This window comes from Mustelus asterias, chromosome 2 (assembly GCF_964213995.1).
Source record: "Mustelus asterias chromosome 2, sMusAst1.hap1.1, whole genome shotgun sequence".
Classification (NCBI taxonomy): Eukaryota; Metazoa; Chordata; class Chondrichthyes; order Carcharhiniformes; family Triakidae; genus Mustelus; species Mustelus asterias.
Genome location: NC_135802.1, coordinates 23,759,923 through 23,772,250, shown reverse-complemented (window position 1 = coordinate 23,772,250; position 12,328 = coordinate 23,759,923). Strand labels below are relative to the sequence as shown.

General features: G+C 41.0%; 1 protein-coding gene across 6 annotated transcripts in view; it reads left to right on the top strand.

Moving 5' to 3' along the window:
• The window catches only part of lmbr1 (limb development membrane protein 1), a 217,929-nt gene that overhangs the window by 28,796 nt on the left and 176,805 nt on the right, over nt 1–12,328 (top strand). For 4 of the 6 annotated variants that reach the window (XR_013499892.1, XM_078232320.1, XM_078232309.1 and 1 more), the window contains 2 exons: nt 6,322–6,361; nt 9,665–9,804. Coding sequence is in view for 3 of the 6 variants with exons in the window: in XM_078232320.1 (XP_078088446.1) it covers nt 6,322–6,361; nt 9,665–9,804 (180 nt within the window). In the remaining 3 variants the exon portion in view is untranslated. Of the gene's footprint in view, nt 1–6,321; nt 6,362–9,664; nt 9,805–10,802; nt 10,941–12,328 lie in introns of those variants that run through there. The other 2 variants (XM_078232357.1, XM_078232347.1) reach the window with 2 other exon arrangements.

Genomic DNA, 12,328 nt, shown 5'->3' with positions numbered 1-12,328 from the left:
ATTCTGAGTACAATGATACTCTTCTGTTAGTGCCTTAAGTGTAATCAGAGTCAGCACAATGACTGCCACAGGTTTACTTTCATAGTTGTCATTCTGCTTGATCTGGACACTTGTATCAATGAAATTAGCATCACCAGGATTGGAAAACCTGATTCTGTAATCCATGTCTTTTGTTCGGGTTGATTTTCATTTTTGTGCGAGTTACAATTTCCAGTCATTGTCTTGATCAAGGAGTCGGTCTTTTTCTGTCCATTATTTTGTGGTTGTTTGTTCAGTGCTACCAAATACCATACATTTGCCTTGTTTTCTCCCACATAGAAACATAAAATAAATGAGCTATTCTATAATAAAAATGAAATTTGATTTATTTGATCACTGTGAAACAGTAGCATGCGTTGCAGTGTAAAACAATCCATTCACTTTGAGCAATGCCACAGGGTTTGCACTGAAGCAATTTTTTGCAGTTGTGAAATGATTTTACATTGAGCAGATCCATTTGCAATCACATTCTACTCCATTATGAGGAAGTTGGAGTGCCGTAACCACTTGTAGTAGAATGCCCTATTTACAGATACAATAGTTTCGCCTGTGAGTTTAACGTTTCATGTATAAATGGAAAATGGCTTAACTCAGTGGTGTTGACTATTCAACTAAATTCCTGGCTGTGGATGCTTCTATAGAGCTGCTCACTTTCAGAAAGTTAGTTGCTAAACATGACAAAAGGACATATAATGGTTTGAGCATAGAATAGCTGATATGGGTCTGGATGTGAGCTATGCTGCAGAGGTGGAAATAAGTCTCAGTAATTCTTATGGTGGAAAGTCGAAGAACAGCAGAGGGTTGAATAAGATAGCAGAGTGTCACGCAGTTCGGTTCAAGTGAGGGCCAGGGAGGGGGGTGGAATCCAAGACGAGAGGAAATGTGAAGAGGTCTGAAGGTGATGGCTTTGATATTCTTCAGAATCACAGAATACTACAATGCAGAAGAGGCCCTTCGACCCATCAAGTCTGTATGAAATGCCCTGACTTGCTCACCTAATCCCACTTGCCAGCACTTGGCCCATAGCCTTGAATGTTATGATGTGCCAAATACTCATCCAGGTACTTTTTAAAGGATGTGAGGCATCCCGCCTCCACCACCCTCCCAGGCAGCGCATTCCAGACCGTCACCACCCTCTGAGTAAAAAAGCTTTTCCTCAAATCTCCCCATAACCTTCCACCCCTCACTTTTAACTTGTGCCCCCTCGTAACTGACCCTTCAACGAAGGGGAACAGCTGCTCCCTATCCACCCTGTCCATGCCCTTCATAATCTTGAACACCTCAATCAGGTGCCCCTCAGTCTCCTCTGCTCCAACAAAAACAAGCCAAGCCTATCCAACCTCTCTTCATAACTTAAATGTTCCATCCCAGGCAGCATCCTGGTGAAACTCCTCTGCATCCTGTCCAGTGCGTTCACGTCCTTCCTATAATGTGGCGACCAGAACTGCACACAGTTCTCCAGCTGTGGCCTCATCAAAGTTCGATACAACTCCATCATGACCTCTCTGCTTTTGTAATCCATACCCTGATTTGATAAAGGCGAGTGTGCCATATGCCTTTTTCACCACCCTATTTACCTGCCTTTCCGCCTTCAGAGACCTATGGACAAACACGCCAAGGTCCCTTTGTTCTTTGAAACTTCCCAGTGTCAGACCTTTCATAGTATACTTCCTTGTCAAATTACTCCTTCCAAAGTGTATCACCTCACACTTTCCAAGAGTTAAATTCCATCTGCCACTTATCCGCCCATTTGACCATCTCATCTATATTTTCCTGTAATCCAAGACACTCAACCTCACTGTTAACCACCCGGCCAATCTTTGTGTCATCGGCAAACTTACTAATCCTACTCCCACATAGTCATCTAAGACATTTATATAAATGACGAATAATGGGGGGCTCAGCACGGATCCCTGTGGTACGCCACTGGCCCCCAATCACTAAAGCAGCTATCTATCACCACTCTCTGTCTCCTACCGCTAAGCTAATTATGTATCCACCTTGTCAAATTACCCTGTATCCCATGTGCATTAGTCTTCTTAATAGGCCTCTCATGTGGGACTTTGTCAAAGGCTTTGCTGAAATCCATGTAACTACATCAATCGCAGTACCCTCATCCACACACTTGGTTCCATGCTTAAAAAATTCAATCAAATTTGTTAGGCATGACCTCCCTCTGACAAAACCATGCTGACTATCCCTGATCAAACCTTGCCTCTCCAAATGGAGATAGATTCTCTCCTTCAGAATCTTTTCCAGTAGTTTCCCAATGACAGACGTGAGATTCACTGGTCTGTAGATCCCTGGCTTGTCTCTCCAACCTTTCTTAAATAGTGGGACCAGTCCTCTGGCACCTCTGGAATGGAGGTAGTTGCCAAATAGAAAATAAAACGTCAGTATCAAAGTACAAGGTATTTATAAAATGCACAGCAAAGATGCATGCTATTTGTGGTCTCTGACACTTTCTATGCTGAAATAAATGGGTAAGACCAAAAGACATAAGAGCAGAAGTAGGTCGTTCGGCCCATCAAGTCTGCTGCACCATTCAATGATCTGATGTGATAATCCTCAACTCCACTTTCTTGCCTTATACCCATTGCCCTTGGTTCCCTTACTGATTTAAAATATATCTATAAAACCATAAGAAATAGGAACAGGAGTAGGCTGTTGGACCCTTCAAACCTGCTCCGCCATTCAATAGGCTCAGGGCTGATCCAACATTCCTCACGTCCATTTTCGTGTCCTTTTCCCATAATCCTTGATTCCCTTACTGATCAAAGGTCTATTACCTCAGCCTTAAATATGCAAAATAACTCTGTCCCCACAGTTCTCTGTGGCAAGGTGTTCCAAAAACTCAACCCTTAGAAGAAATTCCTTCTCATCTCAGTCTTAACTTGGCACCCCTTTATTCTGAGACTATGCCCTCTGGTCCTGGACTCTCCCATGAGGGGAAACATCATCTCAGCATTTACCCAGTCAAATCTCTTAAAAATCCTAAATGTTTCAATGAGATCACCTTTCATTCTTCTAAATTCCAATGAATAGAGTCCCAACGTGTTTAACGTTTCCTCATAAAACAATCCCTCCATTCTGGGGCTCATCTTAGTGACTCTTCTCTGAACTACCTCCAACGAAATAATATCTTTCCTCGCATAAAGGGACTAATGCTGCTTACAGTACTCCAGATGTGGTCTCAATCAGTACTTTGTACAGTTGTGGCAAGACTTGCCTACTCTTATACTCCAACCCCTTTTGAAATAAGGGCAAGCATTTCATTAGCCTTCCTAATTATATGCTGCACCTGTGTGCTAGCTCGCTCAGTTTTGTGCACAAGTATTCTCAAGTCGCTTTGTTTTGCAGCTTTCTGCAGTTTTCCTCTATTTAAATAATACTCAGTTCTTTTGTTCTCCCTTCAAAAATTAACAACTTAACATTTTCCCACATTACACTCCATTTGCCAACTTTTTGCCCATGTACCTAACCTATCAAAATCTCGCTTCTGCTACACACAACGCAGAATCGCTGAGCAGAAACTGATAGCCAAGTTCCGCATGCATGAGGACGGCCTCAATTGGGATCTTGGGTTCATGTCCCACTTCATGTAACCCCCACCATTTGGCCTGGGCTTGCAAAATCTTACTAACTGTCCAGGCTTGAGACAATTCACATCTCTTTAACCTGTGATTATCCCTCTCTCCACACCCACTGTCTGTACTGTAAAAATGTGATTACCTGTAAAGACTCGCATTCCAACCATTATCTTGCAATTGTGTCTTTGTGTATATATGCCGTGTTTGTGAAACCTACCTCTCCACTCACCTGATGAAGGAGCAGTGCTCCGAAAGCTCGTGATTCCAAATAAACCTGTTGGACTTTAACCTGGTGTTGTGAGACTTCTTACTATTTTTCCTTAGATAAGGGGACCAGAACTGTTCACAGTATTCCAGTTGTGATCTCAGAATGTCTCCTGAATAAGCAAACTGGAAATTATCCAAAAACTCATCTGTAAAAGTTGGTGAGAGTCGTAGCTGACATGCCAAATTTCAGTACAGAGATTTGATTTCTCCAGGTTAAAATTGCCACCTATTGCCCAAGATATACTTGATAAATATATTTCACCAGGAGGTCAGTGCTATTCTTGTCCAGACCTTTTCACATCACTACTTTAAAAGGTGAGAAGGGAGAGATGCAAAAGTGTTCAGAGGGGCAATTTTTTCACACAGAGGGTGGTAGATGTCTGGAACAAGCTGCCAGAGGTAGCAGTAGAGGCGGGTACAGTTTTGTCTTTTAAAAAGCATTTAGATAGTTACATGGGTACGATGGGATATGGGCCAAATGCAGGCAATTGGGATTAGCTTAGGGATTTTTAAAAAATGGACGGCATGGACAAGTTGGGCCGAAGGGCCTGTTTCCATGCTGTAAACCTCTATGACTCCTCTTGAGAGCTGTAACAGGTTTTAAAATGATCTATTAGGCTAAAAACACACAGTACTGTTGGAGCTGCTTTAGCTAAAAGTTCTTGTGTTGATATTGACAATGTACAAAGCCTGAATTTATACAGTGCCTTTCATGGCTTCAAGCTGTTACATTGTGCTTGATAGTTAAGTTATATATTTTTTGAATGTCATCAATGCTGTCAGGTTGGAAAATGCAGTGTTCAAATTGTACGCAATTAGATTTTGCAAACAGCAGTGACACAAATGAGAAAATAGTCTTTCTTTAGGGATGTTGATGGATAAATGACCAAGGATGCAGGAATAACTTTTTGAATAATATTTTAATTCCACCTCAGACAGTTCAGCATTCCCTCAGCACTGCTAACTTGTATTATATTCTCAATTCTTTGGTGTGAAAACTTGAATTCTCAATTTTCTGATTCAGAGGCGGGTCTGCCACTGCTGAGTCAAAACTCACGCTTTACAAAAGGCTTTTTATGTATTATTGTAAAAAATGAGACTAACTTATCCCCTATTTTCAGTGATAAACTTCATATAGTCAACCTTGATCAGTTAATTATTTTAAAATTGAGTTTTAATGCACTTTAGCAAGATCAATACCATCCATAAATTCTGTTTGTTAAGCAACTTATTCAGTAATAGCAGAATAATGCTGAAGACTTTGAGATGTGTATGTTTTGCAATTAAGTAGACTTTTTTAAAATTACGTTGGGATGTGGGTGTTGTTGGCAAGGCCAGCATTTATTGTCCATCCCTAATTGCTCTTGAGAAGGTGGTGGTGGAAGTGTGAGCATAGTCATGCTCCTATTTAGAATACTACCAGCAATGTTTTAGCAGTCCTTCAGAAAATATTCATCAGTGTGAAGTTGATTGAGGACTAAATATTGTGTACCATAATTGAATGCACTTATTGTCATTGCCCAGCTTATTCTCTCAATATAATAATGTTCCTCATTGTATCTCTAAGGAATTATGACTTGGACGTGAGGCTGCTAACTGATGAACATGTTCGAAACCTAATTCAGTACAACTCCCTTAGGGAACCTCACTCTTCCATTTCATTCACTCTGAAGGGATAAATTTGCTTCAGGGATGTTTTTGTTTTCCTAATCTAATTAAGTATGATTTCATTGAAATTTGTGCAGTGGACTATGTAAGTACTCATTTAATTGCTATCCTGGCCACTGTAATTAAATCTACTGGAAACCTTTTTATCTGTGTTCTTCACTGCATTTGATTTAAAGGCAAAGTGTAGGCAACAAAAAGAAGTGGTGCGAGTTCAACACTCCTTCAATTGCTCGGCCTCTTTTATTTGTAGTGGTGCTTCTGAAGTTATAACTTACAATTAGTTTCAGTTAGATTGCGATTGTAATGACTCTGTGCACAATATTAAGGCAGCTGCAGTAGAAATATGTCATACTGTATTCTCCAATTTGCTTATACAGGGCATATATCTTATCTTAGAGAGCTGGATTTCAACTTTGCCTTTATGTTTCTGTGTTTTGGATTTCAATTCAGGCCAGAATTACCAAATGAAATTCTCCGCTCTACTGACTAAAGTAAATTGAAAGCTATATTGAAACATCTAATGGAATAGTTGAGTGAAATCATTCCTAATGAAAACTTGCATTTGTAATCAACACAGACTATTCTGAATGGTTTGAAACATTAACCCTGTCCTTTCTCTTTATACATTCTGCCTGACTGGTTGAGTGTTTCCAGCATTTCATGTATTTTCTACAGAAAATACATGAATTTGATTATTGTTCCTAATTTTCTAGTGCAGTATAAGTCATGTTTGTGCATTTTTCTTCTTATTTTACAGATGATCATGAGGATGAAGATGCCATAGTCAACAGAATTTCGTATGTATTTCAAAAAAATAATTGCTGTCGTTTCTCCAGATCTTGCCTTTGCCGCCGCGTTGTTACGTTAGCTGGGAAGTGGGGCTCAAGTGTACTTGATCAACCACAACTGCATTCAGTGATGCTCTGTGATTTAGCAGATAGCTCCGCCCTTCAACTCACCTGTGTTGAACCAAGTTGGCAGGGATAATAGCAACTAATGTAACCCAAATAAATCTGCAGATCATCCTGAAGCAGGTCATAGAGCAAGGCGGCACGGTAGCACAGTGGTTAGCACTGCTGCTTCACAGCTCCAGGGACCTGGGTTTGATTCCCGGCTTGGGTCACTGTCTGTGTGGAGTTTGCACATTCTCCTCGTGTCTGCGTGGGTTTCCTCCGGGTGCTCCGGTTTCCTCCCACAGTCCAAAGATGTGCGGGTTAGGTTGATTGGCCATGCTAAAAATTGCCCCTTAGTGTCCTGGGATGCGTAGATTAGAGGGATTAGCGGGTAAAATATGTAGGGATATGGGGGTAGGGCCTGGGTGGGATTGTGGTCGGTGCAGACTCGATGGGCCGAATGACCTCTTTCTGTACTGTAGGGTTTCTATGATTCTATGATAGAACAGAAGTGCTGATGTGTTTAAGAATTTTGCTATTTACCATAATGGATATATCATATAAATGCACCATGGCAAGCTCAACATAATTTATTTAGCTTCCTCCTGTCCAGAACTCTTGCCTCTTGTACATTCACATCTCCCTTTGCTACTGATTGTAACTTCATATGCCAATACCCCATACTCTGTAATTTCCTCCCTTAATACAAGGTAAAGAAAGCAGCTCTAGACATTCCAGTGTGGAGTTAGACTTGAGCCACAGCCTGCTGACTCGGGCAATAGTCCTACCTCTAAGACAAGGTTGACCCCATTTAACTGGCCAGAATTTAGCATGCTTCTTGAGAATTTCCTTATTCCCTCTTTCCCACTTCCAATTTCATCAACTGTAACATTGCCCATACCCAACAAACACACACCCGTTTCAGTCTTGAGAATTTAATTTGACTAAGCATCCACAGCTCTTTGGGAGAGAGTCCTACCTAGATTTCCACTACACTAAGCTCTAAAGGTGCTTCCTGGCATCACTTTTAAACGGCCTGAAGAATATGCCCTTTTGTTCTAGATTCCCTCACTAGAGAAATTGGTTTCCCCGTATCTACGCTGTCAAATACAAGCCACTTTTATAAACGTATTCTCATTTAACACTTTTTAGTATTGATAACATTTTAGTGATATTGTAGGACTACCATGCCAATGTACCTTCCCTGCGGTTTGTGCCTGGAATTGAATTCCATACCACAGATCGCTTTTCGAGACTTTCTCATTTTTGTATTCCAGCACCCTAGAGATCAAGGCCAACATTCCAGTAACCTTTATTTACTACTATGGAGCGAGGAAGTAAAACCAAACAAAACCATAACAACATGGCACTAAGGTTTCTTCCTTAACACTTCAGTTCTTTCCCATTCCCTTTGATTCACAGCTGGGGCTATGACTTTTATGTAAAATCGTAGAATCTTGCAGCAAATCTTAGGCAGGTTGTGGACACTAACTGGAGATTCACCTGAACCCTTGCATATAGAGGAAGACGAAACCTGTAGTCAATGGATTAGGAGGTGTATGCTTGTTATGTGTAATTCTGTAAATAAATAAAGAAGTGTGTTAAGTATTATTCAAGTTCAAACCTTCAGAGTACAATGTGGCAGCAGAGAGTGATCACTTATAGGTAAAGGCAGTAAGCTAAGAAAAAAATTGAGTCAGAAAACTACAATCTTAGTAGCTGTTGTGAAAAATAGCAGAAAGCAAGTATAAGTTGTCAGGGTATGATTACTTCTAATGTTCATGGAGTCTGAACCATATGACCAGTGGAAGAAGGGGAAACAAGCAATGATCAGAAGTAAAGTATTTTGTATACTGCATACCTGTCAGTTTCATATTGATCAAAGTTTGGACCTTCAAATTCTTGGATGAAATTTATAAGAAAGATGAAAAATGGTTTGTGCCGAGATGTCGTATATGGTTAGGCTCTTGGTTCTAACTTGTGTTCAGATCTAGGACAGGGAGACTCAAAGTTGGATTGGTGTCTGCTGCCTTGAAAAAAGATTCATTTTCAGTTTCTTCAACCCTCGTGGAACAAATGGGAAGCTAACTTTGTTTTTTCTTCTTTGAAGAGAGGCGGAAAGCTATTAATTGTATATTGTAGTGGTCATGAATTGGTGTTTCACTACACATTAAGCCATTTGACATAACTGCCTGCCTCTCTACGACGGCGATATCCGTACACTGGTGTCCCTGGAGAAGGGACCATGCGGTGTCCACTGGCACACTTCAGGACTTTCATGACCGTGCACTTCGGGGATGGGGGAGGAGACTGGAGTGCATCACTGCCCCTGACAATGACAATTTGATCTGATTTAGCTTTCGTTGGACGTTTTGTTTCAAATTTATTAGTGGTGCCTCTTTGAGCTCCTCATTATGGGCAATCTTCAGGTCGGATCAAAAGAGATATAAATAGACACAGCCTAACATTTTGGGTGTTGGGTTGGGGGTGTAGTTTTGGAAAGTGTAATTCAGTAAATGTGAAGACTCATTTCAGTTCTATTCCTCACCACTTTCTGGAGTGCAACGATTTGGCCCAACATGCCTATTCTGGCTCTCTGAAAAAGCTATCCCAATTAGTCTCATTCCTTGGACTTTTTCCATAACTTGAACATTTATCAGCAAGCTAACAATTGAAAGAATACGCAAGACTCTTGTCAGATATGATACACGTTCTTTAATTGAAATTGACAATGTTAATGAAAACCTGAATGCAACTTTTTCATTTAAATCAGCAAAAGGGGGAATATATGTCCATATACAAATGTTAAACATACTGGAAAACTATATCTTTAAAATGAACAGTCCTTTTCCTCAAGCGAGACAGCATGATGTTGGGACTGGGATTCGGAGGGTGTGAAATATAATCATTTTAGCTTGGCTGTGTTTGATGCCTCCCAGATACAAAGATTGTGTTTTTTCATGATGTGACCTTGTGAATTATTAAAACAAACTTTTATGCAAGTTTTAAAGCATTTTAAATTGCCATTAAAAGTAGCGTGGTGTGAGAGCTGCGAAGATCAGCCTGCTAATTTTACATTGGCTGGGGATAGAAACCTTAACTGTTGTGTTGTGCAAGTTGTAACCATTTGGGGCTGTTGTATGTGACTTATGTTCTTTTTTGTTGTTGCTTGTAAAGTCTTTTTTTTTTGTTTTTGATATTTTTCAGGTTGTATCTGTGCACATTTACTTTGGCTGTTTCAGCTGGTGCTGTCCTGCTGTTGCCGTTTTCAATCATCAGCAATGAGATCCTGCTTTCTTTTCCACAAAATTACTACATACAGTGGCTGAATGGTTCATTAATTCATGGTTAGTATACTTGGTTTCCCATAATATCTGAAAAATCCAAGTTATATTAATGACAGTTTCAAATTCATCCTATATAGGAGACATCTTAATGTATGTAAACTCGTATCCACATCAGTGTGCTGGTTTGAAAACTAAATTCCCCTCCAGGAATGGTTCTGTTTGGGTGCATGTTCATGGTAATGAACATTGACTTAATAACTAATTGCTATTAATGGCACTGGCCTAATATTGTGATGCTTCCATATGCATTTTATTTTGAGAAGGAAGGAAAGATAAAGACTAGCTAGTCCAACAGGATAATACTAGCATTATCAATGCTGCACGTATGCAAGTTGTGGGCAGCACGGTGGCACAATGGTTAGCGCTGCTGCCTCACAGCGCCAGGGACCTGGGTTCAATTCCTGGCTTGGGTCACTGTCTGTGCAGAGTCTGCACGTTCTCCCTATGTCTGCATGGGTTTCCTCCGGTTATTCTGGTTTCCTCCCACCGTCCGAAAGATGTGCTGGTTAGTGCATTGGCCACGCTAAATTCTCCCTCGGTGTACCCGAACAGGTACCAGAGTGTGGTGATTCAGGGATTTTCACAGTAACTTCATTGTAGTGTTAATGTAAGCCTACTTGTGACACTAATAAATAAACTTTAAACAACCACATAATTTTCTAGTGGAGGCGAAAGAAGTGGGGTGTGGGCACTGGGAAATCTGTCAGTCAATTTTGGAAAAAACAGGCAAAATTCCTCTCTTGACCCCCAAAGTCAACCATCTTAATTCTGGGAGATCATGTTGGGTGGGAAACACATGCCTCTATACTTCTCTAGCTTCTATATGTCGTTATGCTGGCTACTCTTGGGAACTCTCCAGGTTTTTTTTGTTTGTGTGATTTGAAATTGCCAATCCTTATTTTCTCTCGAAGTGGTGGTGGTGGTGGACAGCCTTCCTGAACCACTGCATTCCGTGCGGTCTATTTACACCTACAGTGCTGCTAGGAGAGAGTTCCAGGATTTTGATTCAGCGACAATGAAGGAACAGCGATACAGTTCTAAGTCAAGGTGCTGTGCAACTTGAAAGCGATGGTGTTCCCATGTTTCTGCTGCCCTTGTTCTTCTAGGTGGTGGATGTCATGTGTTTGAAAGCCTTGGTGAGTTGCTGCATGCATATTGTAGATGGTACACATTGCTGCCATAGTGTGCCAGTGCTGGAGGTGTGTTGAAGGATGGGGTGCCAATAAAGTGGGTTGCTTTGCCTTTGTTGTTTAGCTTCTTATATTTTATTAGAGTTCAACAAACACAACCATCTTCCTTTGTGCTAGATATGGCTCCAAACAGTGGAGAGATTTTCTACTGATCTCCATCTCCTCCCATTTTGCTCGGGTTCCTTGATGCTGTATTCAGTCAAATGCTCCCTTGCTGTCAAGGGCAGGCATTCTCACCTCAGCTTAAGAATTCCGTTCTTTTGTCCATATTTGGACCAAGGCTTAAATGAAGTCTGGAACTGAGTGGCTCAGGCAGATCCCAAGCGAAGCATGAGTGAGCAGGATACTGCAAAGTAAATGCTGCTTGATAGTATTGTCTATGACGCTTTTAATCACTTCACTCATGATTGAGAAGTAGACAGATCGGGAGCTCGTTGATAGGATTGGATTTGCCCGGCTTTTTATGGACAGGTCATAACTGCAGTTTTCCACATTGTCAGGTAGATGCCAGTGATGTAGCCAATAAACTCAGCGAGACATTAATCACTCAAAACCAGCTCTACTGGGCAAGACATGATGTCGAAGTGGAGATGCCGGCGAGTGCGGATAAACTTGTGAAAACTCATCTACCCAGCCCTCTAAGCAACACCTGTCCCACATATGGCAGGGTTTGCAAATCCTTGGGTTTATTAACTATCTCAGAACTCATGCAACCAGAATGAAAGCAAGTCATCCTTGATCCTGAGGGACCGACAAAGAAGTAAGGAAGCTGTACTGATCAGCTTGGCTAGAGGTGCAGCTAGTTTTTGAGTCTAAATTTTCAACCCTACAGCTGACATGCTGTTGTGGCTCTGTGCCTTCAGCTGTTTCTTGATATCGGGTTTTTTGGATGTTTTCTTCAAATCTACATGCATGTCCGCACTCAATTCAGCTCAGTTGGTGTGCAAGATCTTTCCTAGAGGCCATGTTGAAATTTCTTAACCCTCCTTTGCTCGGGTGTTCATGCAATGCATCTATCATGATTCCTTCTAGCGACTTGTCGATATCCATACTTCAAATGACATGCTTGATTTTTGGCTAGTTCTGACTTAATTCCATTTAGAATACCGGCACTGCATGGGCATCTTTCCAATGCATGGAAACAAACCCACAGCTCAGTAAGCTGTTAAAATATGTGAGCATTCCTCTGTCAGAGCACACCTCAAGTTCTTTAAAGCCCTCGAGTAAATCCCATGATCACATTAGAGGTGTATCAATTTTAGGTTTTAGCATTCAAAGTTGCATTATTTGTAACCCAGCATCATTAGTCGTGAAGACTGATGCAAAGTAGCCAT